We start from the raw sequence: 8,503 nt of genomic DNA on the forward strand, positions 1-8,503 counted from the left end.
TATAAAATCGAGAGATTAAGAAACTATTTTCGCTAATGGGGATATTGAGCAAACATAGATAGATAGGAAATAATATTTGATTGTTGCGAATAAAAAGAAGATAAATTGAAGCAAAATATTACAAAATATATATTCAAGTACAGCTCCAATATTTTTAGTATTCTTGGTATTTTGAAAATATTTTTAATCAAATAAAATACATAATCTAAAAGAAAATATTCTATATACTTACTATTTGAAATAATATTTTATCCAAATACATCATTTAAATAATCGTTTTTTAAATATTCTATTTGCGGATGACCAAACCAGTTTGCTTATAGTCGTTTAAACTTCATACATATCGATTTTATAGCCTTAGTAGACATGCGTTGACATATTATCGTTGTAGAATGCTTTGTACGCAGAACTTGATGTTTTATGAGTTTCGTTTCTTACCTGAAAGAGACAACATGTGATACATTACCGAAATAAATCTTCCTTAGCAAGTATGCAACATGTTATGATCGAATCTATCGTTCCAATAAACCTGTGGCTTAGTATTTGATTTCAAATTGCATCGATTCATTTATTAGCGTAAGTAATCTCTTATCGCATTTCTTTATGTATTATTTCCTTCAAAGTAATATTTTCACAATGAGAGATTGAAAACTTGTATAATTTGTATGACACGACGATTACGGTATAAAATTATTCCCAATAATCTTTTATATATGTTTTCTTTCTACTTCATCCGATTTTTTTTTATTTCAATTACGATATTACATATATCCTATCCAGTGAATCCACGTACATACACGCGTACTTATATATATATATATATATAGTATATTGAGCAATGTCAAGGTCACGGATGTTCCACGTTTCTTTACACCGCGTATTCTTCATATTTTGCTTATGACATTATGTCCACAACTACTTGTGTCGCGAAACGATTTGCACTGTAGCTTACAAAAAAAAAGTTAAGGTAATTTGCACAAAAATACTTCAAGTGCTTCTAATGTTGCAGACGAAAACGAATGAGATGATGTGTTGCATACTATGTAAGTAAAATATTTTGTTAATAGCATATCAATAATATGTATAAATATAAGAACGAAATAGTTATATTTTATTCTACTTTGTACTTGCTTTTTACGGTATATCGTACGTTGCTCCAGGCTGATATTATAGGTATATGAAAGAAATTAATAACAAAATCATATATGAAGATGACCACCACGATAGGAGACGTACGAACTCTGCAAACTTTAACGTCACACACCAGTGACGTTACGAGTATTGATTTTGCGAGCGATTGCGTACTTGTAACTGGATCTGGGTAAGAAAGTTATCAAAGTTTAGAGATTTATATATAAATGAATTTTTTGTCAAATAAATAATTGTAGTTGTACGGGGTTGTCTCGAATTGCTTTTCTTTCTCGAATTGATTTTTGTAAAATCACATAATTTTCATTGTCAACGCTAAATCACGATATAGATTATCTTTTATAATATCGATCAATCCATCCCCTATATTGTGTTATATTACTGTTTAATATGATCGATATATACTCCTCGTTAAGTTATATATTCTATATTATATAATAAGTTAAATAAGTTATACAATAGTTCATTAAGTTGTACTTTTCGGCGCTTAAGTCCGGTTACGTAGGTATACTTATTTCCAGTTACAGTAATTAAGCTGATATGGGCTTGTATATGTTCTTTTCAGAGATAAACGTGTCAGAGTTTGGCAATGGCGATTAGGCGAAGGGTACGTAGAGGCATATTTTTCGCCGTTGCAGGGGCACAAATACGGAGTTACATCTGTCAAAGTGAGCCCACAATCGACGATGCTAGCTTCGGCTAGTATAGATGGGACAACGTTGCTATGGAATTTACGAGTAAGTTAATTACGAGTTAGTAAGATCGAAATGAAATTTGATATCATGGAAAAAAGTGGTGAATCTCAAATATGAAATCCCAGTTTTGGCAATTCATACGTCTGTAAGATACAGATTCCTATATACACGTATGTACATATGCACTAAATCTTCACGCTGCCATTAGCAATTAGTATAAAGATGTAGGAAAGAGTTATCGTGATATACTTTGCAGACAGGATCAAAAATTCATACGATGGTTCAAGTAGGCGGAGAAACTGTAAGAGTTTGCAGATTTTCGCCCGATTCAACGTTACTTGCAACTGCCGGAGATAATGGACAGGTTTGTCTTTGGGATTTGATTCGACGCAATTTAGTTAGGTGAGATTCTTTTTATTCTCCTGATACTTTCTATATATCAGAGTACTCGACGAATCGGGCAGTAACAATTCGAATCCGCATACAGATATTTTCAAAAACATGAAGGTGCTGTGCAGAGCGTATGCTTTTCACCGGATACCAGTTGGTTAGTAACTACTTGTACGTTTGGTGTCATGAAATTATTCGCCACCAGCGATATCATCGACTCGTGCTTTACCGATAATCAAGCGATTACTGCCCTCGCCTCAATAGATGATGCTCATGATTTAGGTGTCGTATCTTGCGACTTTTCAACCTGCCAAAAGATTACAGGTACATAAAAAATGATAAAACATACTATCGTCTTTCAAAAACGATCCAAGCCACGAATTCGATTGACTTCGATCACTACAAATTTTATGTTTACTGTTAAATTTACCAATATATCAACTGTTTCGTGTTTAGGTAACGAACCATTCACAAAAGTGTACCAACTAGTTACTTGCGGTAATGATCATTACGTAAAATTATGGGAGATAACTGTGATACAGTCGAAATGCGAAACATCCACCGTGAAAATAAGCCTGTGCAGAATCATGGAAAAACACAGTAGTGCCTTAACTTGTGTTTGTTTCAATGCGAACGGATTATTCATCGCTAGTAGTGGCCTCGACAAAACAGCGGTAATCTGGGAAACGGTACGAAACAAAAGAAATAACAGATAACTATCACACAATACGTACAGTCCCCCTTATCGCACAAAGTAAATGCATTACTATGATATTTACGCTGTATATATGCATCTATATGTATAGTGGTAACCATATAATTATGCTCTTTAGAACAAAAGTTGGAATAGCTTATTTGTAGATTGACCTACGTACATAATTTCTTAACTTGATTATCGTATCATTTCGTGAAACTTCTATAGACATTTACATATGCAGGGTGTTTCATTTATATTGGATTCGTTAACATTATATAAGTTATTTATACTGATTTGTGAATTAATCATATTCGAGATAAACAAAACATTCCGTATATTGACAATGCTTATGATTATTAGCTTTTTTATTTCATCCCCCGATCTTTTTATTCGGGTATTTTTCAGGATACCGGAAAAGTGATGGCGATAACAACAGGACATAACAGATATGTAGCATGCTGTGCGTTCTCGAGAGATGGAAATTTATTAGCTACAGGTTCCAACGATAAATCCGTAATTGTTTGGGATCTTAAAGGAAACTTATGCTTCGACTCGGAACTCGCACGACGATTTACACCTGCCTTATTTTTAGATAATCACGAAGAGGTGAGATATAAATATATGTAATGAATACGAGCAATAAACGAAGCTCTAGATCTTCTTTATGATTCCCAATAAATCTCTAATTTTTTGTTACGGACATGGAAAGTTGCAAACTTTAACCACTGATCGATTTTACGGTCGCATTATATCGCTTCTATTACACCAATTACCATATCTACTAGGCTAACTATACCCTTCCATCATTTGAATCGTATACGTAAATAATTACACATCTATAGAGTTTGGTAAAATGAAACTTCCTCGCCTTACCTCTAGAGCGTCGAATATGAACAAACTGTAATGAAAAACGCGGAAACATCTGTTAATGACGTTCAACTAATTCAAAGATTAGAAGAGCACGGTGGAGTAATAAACAGCGTAGCTTTTTACGGAAATCATCTTATCGCTTCTGGATCTGGGTTAGTCATATCTAACATAGTTAAATAATTCAGTATACAAGATATCATTTTTTTAATATTTTATTTAAATAATGCCAAAATTGTAAGATATTACTAGATTAGAAATATACAGGGTGTATTACGCAACCGGACTAAACTGCAACTCTAAGACGGTAGAAGATATGAATGACAAAAATGTCATTCGGCAAAACAAAATGATTTACAACGATGCATATTGTTTGGTCCAGTTGTGTAGAATATTCTGTATTGCGTTATTTCTTTCACTGCTTAATCGTGATAAATACTCAGGGACAAGTTAATACGAGTTTGGAGCATTGAGACCGAAGAAGAAGCCAATGCCGAAATTATTACGAAATTTCAAGAGAAATCTTATAGCCCGTTGGATGGTCATAAATATAGTATAAACCATGTGGAATTTAGCCCTTGTGGTCGTATGCTTGCCTCCTGCTCCTTAGATGGAACTGTTATCATCTGGGATACCGAGGTATTAACCAATAGCACGATTATAAAACGTGAGAGATTATCAACGTTTTGATAGTTATATAGCAAAAAAGCCTCGCATATAACAGGCGTTCGTTAAACTGCAAATTAACATATTATCATTACATATTATCGATTCTCATTAATTTTACGTAGAACGGTTCTCAAGCAAAATCTTCCTTCGTGAATTCGGGATCCGGTATCCGTGTTTGTCGATGGTCACCGGATGGTACTAAAATTGCTACAGCTGGAGACGATGAAAGGACTACATTATGGGATGTGAATAATATGGAGGAACTTTGGTACATGCTTCAAACTTTTTATATATGTATTTAAATCGAATCTCGATTTCAATTGGTTTGTTATTCTTTATATGCATATAATGTCGTACATATAATATGTATAAGATTACAGGGTGGCCTCCTTCGAACTATTCAACATTCATCTGAATCAATTTTCGCAAAAAGTTAGTATTTAATTATTCGAGTTATTATCCAAGCGAGTCCAACTATGTGCATCACCCTGTATATACGTACAAATACACGTATATGTATGTAAAATAGTGTATATGTAATATATATGTATTGTATATATTATATATTATATAAAAGTATTTAAAAGATTACACAAAAGTGTATATAATATAATGAATCTATGAAAATATTGTTTTTACTTTATATAAATTGCAAAATATTGTTAAGTTGTTGCAAACGTATGTCACAGCATTTTCAGTGGTCATGCCGATGCAATAAACGCGATTGCCTTTACACATGACTCTTGTTACTTGATTACGGCATGCAACGAAGGTACTTGGAGGCTGTTTCAAATCAGTGATAACAAAAATTGTGAAGCGTTGATTATTTGTGGCGAAGCTCATGACTTAGGCGTCCAAGGGTGTGATTTTTGTCCAACATCTAATTTTATAACTAATGGTAAGCATGAATAGTAAAATAATAGAGTAGAATCCTGTTCATGAATTACTGTTAGTAAGTATAGTAAGTATGTGACTATGTATATGACTATTCTGCTATGTTGTATTACAGGAAGAAGTGAGAATATAATTACCAACAAAAATTCTTATCTGTTAGCAACTGGTGGCAATGATTCCTTGGTTAAGTTATGGCAAATAACAATTGACAAAGTTAACGTAATCTCATCAGGTAGTAGTGGAAGCAGTAGCGGTGATGTACGATATAAAGAAAGAAGATCTTTCGCCGGACATGGTGGCAATGTGACTTGTGTTCGATTTCCTCCGATTCAAAGCGAAATCTTAGGAAGCGTGGCTACTGATAGAACGGCGCGTATATGGAATGTAGTGAGTAAACATCCTATCCTCTCCTTTCTCTTCACGAAAAACAGACTTTTCGCTAAATGGTAATATGTTGGGCTAACTTTCTACCTAATCAATATCAATAATAATCAAAAAAGTTTATTAAAAATTAATTTACGCAATAATTTATAACACGAAGTAACGAAAAATGTGGTTTTAGTACTCTGGGACGTGTTTATACGTGCTAGAAGAGCATGAAAGTCTTGTAACTGCCTGCGCTTTTTCGCAAGACACTTCTCTTTTTATTACAGGTTTTGATCAATTAATATATTATATTATCCAATGCATATTTTCTTGATTGATTCTTTACTACATTAACAATTATTTTGAATCATTCGTAGGTGCTCTAGATAAAACTGTCTTAATCTGGAAAATACCTCAACAGTTGATTTCGCAAAATATATTAATAAATAACTTAAAAAATAACAGAAAAAGGGTATGATTTTAAAACATGATGATATAATATTTCGTGTGATCGCATCAGTTATAGGTACGCTTAATTTTTAACATAAAAGGTTGCGGACTGGAAAATCGATGATACGTTGAGATGGTTGGACGAAATAGGCTTATCGATATTAATTAAGAAAGCTAATACGATTTCTTTAACGGGACGACATTTACTTTCCCTATCGGAGAATGAATTAACAAACAGACTGGATATAGAACAAGATGAAGAGGTATATCGTCAAAGAACCACAAATAATAGAAGTTATTTTTTTAACTAACTCGTTTTCTACTGTGCTTGTTTCGTAATCATTTACAAAGAAGTACACTTTACCGATTTGCAATTGATTTTAGACAGCGGAAGCATTTAAAACACAACTGTACTGGTTAAAACGTGAAGACAATAATTCTTCAGAAATCCCTATAGACGATAGCGAAATATCTCACGAATTTTTATGCCCTATCACGCATGAAATAATGAAAGAACCTGTCCAATGTTCTGGTAAACAATAGAAACAGGGATCATAATAAAAAGTATTTGATATTCTAATAAGTATCTTATTTTCAGATGGATTTACATATGAAAAAGCTGCTATAAATGAATGGTTTTTATGTGGGAAATATACAAGTCCAATGACGAACAAACCTCTTCGAGATACTTCATTTACCCCAAATGTTATACTCAGGAATGCGATATACACTTTTCTTCATGGAAATCGACCAACTGATGACAATTAAGCGTTGCATCTAATGGTGTGTAAACTAGGATATAAAATGTAACTTCAAAGAAGCTTTTTTCTTTTTTCTTTTTATATATCTACATACTATATTATACATCCACCTGACACGAATTTTTCTTACACTTGAGGTTATGCACTCTCATGAACGGGTATATGAAGTTTTAAAAGGAACAAATAATAAATACGCACAAAAAGTTGTTAACAGACTAATCAACAAAATCGATATAACATAGCAAATATGTACGTACATTTGTGAGAATTTTGTAAACATCTGCTAATAAATATATTAATTATATAAACACACTGTTCTTTTTTTAAATAGAAATTATATCTGTCTTTATTAGAAATTGTTATCGATATTTTTACCTTATTATACTTTGTATCATACCGCCAAGTCTATTCTATACTTCATCTGTGTGTAAGGCCAAGGTCTATTGATGATAGAAGACATGTAGTATATACCAGAGATATATGCATATGTACTTATTTACACAAAGTAAAAACGTAGCGACCTCTTGAAAAAAAAAGCAAAACTATGTATGCTTAGATACAATATGATTCATTGTACATATATGTACTAAGGTTAGAAATCACAATCTATAATATAAGAATAGAATATTCAGTATTAGAATCTTATATTCCTGAAGACCAATACTATAAAAATGAATAAACCATTAAGCAAACTATTGATAATTTTTCAATTGAGGTTACTCATTATTATATGACTATCACAGTCACAATTTCCATGTAGAACAATTTAATTCTTTGAATTTCATTTCCGTTTCCTTATTTTATTTTAACCATTATATTTACTAAACATTCGATCGAGTTGTAAATGTCAGAAATTTTTACACAATTTTCAAAAAATCCAGCTTCGGTGTTGATTAATTTTATCGTTTTATATGCGTCACATTCCAATAAAACCGATGACTACATAAATTCTCTGAATACTACTGGCTTGAAAAACTTGGTACGATCGAGGCGCTCGTTGTCCAACGTACATATATACACGTTCGCGGTAAAAAGATACGTACTGTGTGTGTCACTAACGATAGTCAAGCAAAATGGTTTGTATTTTTATGCACTGTCTTTTATTTGTTTTGTAATATTTTGTTGAAATACATATAAATATGTTCAAACAGATGTGTCAGTGAGAAAAAGATATACTTATATATTATACATATTTTTAGGCATCTTACTCGGAGGATCAGTTAGCAGGTACGTAAATGCGAATGAGATCATTGACACCAAGCAGAATAAAATTAAAGAAGGGCGGACAGATGGTTCTCGATGTTCAATTTAGGTCAAGAATATCCTTTACCTTATTAGACTCACCCTGGTGACATCGAATTACGTGTCGGTGATTTCCTTTTATGGTTAGGTATCTGAAAGAAATAGCAGCAGAAAAGAAGAAACGAAGACAGAACACGAATAGCATTGCGTCGTAACAACCGTGGAACCTTTATATTCGGTTTTAACTCGTTTCTGAATGTAGTTTTGTTGGTATATTTGTGATAGGCAATATATGTACATATATATATATATATATATATATA

The 8,503-nt window shown here is 32.5% G+C and overlaps 2 protein-coding genes and 1 long non-coding RNA gene across 9 annotated transcripts in view; 2 read left to right on the plus strand and 1 right to left on the minus strand.

The window, feature by feature from the left end:
• Window positions 1–234: 234 nt before the first annotated feature.
• On the plus strand, window positions 235–7,231 carry LOC100749620 (WD repeat, SAM and U-box domain-containing protein 1). Of its 6 annotated transcripts, XM_012393106.3 has the most exons (18): window positions 235–576; window positions 1,010–1,043; window positions 1,161–1,321; window positions 1,715–1,886; window positions 2,101–2,246; window positions 2,332–2,558; window positions 2,691–2,923; window positions 3,337–3,537; window positions 3,811–3,953; window positions 4,242–4,437; window positions 4,590–4,735; window positions 5,157–5,365; window positions 5,477–5,748; window positions 5,924–6,014; window positions 6,105–6,199; window positions 6,279–6,440; window positions 6,562–6,709; window positions 6,776–7,231. In XM_012393106.3, the coding sequence occupies exons 3-18, from the start codon at window positions 1,206–1,208 to the stop codon at window positions 6,943–6,945; spliced, it is 2,727 nt and encodes a 908-aa protein (XP_012248529.1). In that variant the 5' UTR covers window positions 235–576; window positions 1,010–1,043; window positions 1,161–1,205; the 3' UTR covers window positions 6,946–7,231. The 6 variants fall into 6 exon arrangements, with proteins under 6 accessions (XP_012248529.1, XP_024227755.1, XP_012248534.1 ...); XM_024371987.2 differs by having other exon boundaries at window positions 235–1,321; window positions 6,776–6,960; window positions 7,076–7,231; XM_012393111.3 differs by lacking the exon at window positions 1,161–1,321.
• LOC112213931 lies at window positions 6,998–7,749 on the minus strand. Its single transcript, XR_004462847.1, has 2 exons — window positions 7,620–7,749; window positions 6,998–7,544 (listed from the first exon to the last, which is right to left on the minus strand). It is a non-coding gene; the product is annotated as an uncharacterized LOC112213931 (long non-coding RNA).
• LOC100749739 (myosin-2 essential light chain) overlaps window positions 7,640–8,503 on the plus strand; it is a 2,243-nt gene continuing 1,379 nt past the window's right edge. Inside the window, exons 1-2 of one of the 2 annotated variants that reach the window (XM_012393117.3) lie at window positions 7,640–8,014; window positions 8,138–8,165. In XM_012393117.3, the coding sequence (XP_012248540.1) occupies window positions 7,783–8,014; window positions 8,138–8,165 (260 nt within the window). In that variant the 5' untranslated portion in view covers window positions 7,640–7,782. The remainder of the gene's footprint in view (window positions 8,015–8,137; window positions 8,166–8,503) is intronic. The other variant, XM_012393118.3, reaches the window with a different exon arrangement.

Source organism: Bombus impatiens, unplaced genomic scaffold (genome assembly GCF_000188095.3).
Source record: "Bombus impatiens unplaced genomic scaffold, BIMP_2.2 scf_2222, whole genome shotgun sequence".
Taxonomy (NCBI): domain Eukaryota; kingdom Metazoa; phylum Arthropoda; class Insecta; order Hymenoptera; family Apidae; genus Bombus; species Bombus impatiens.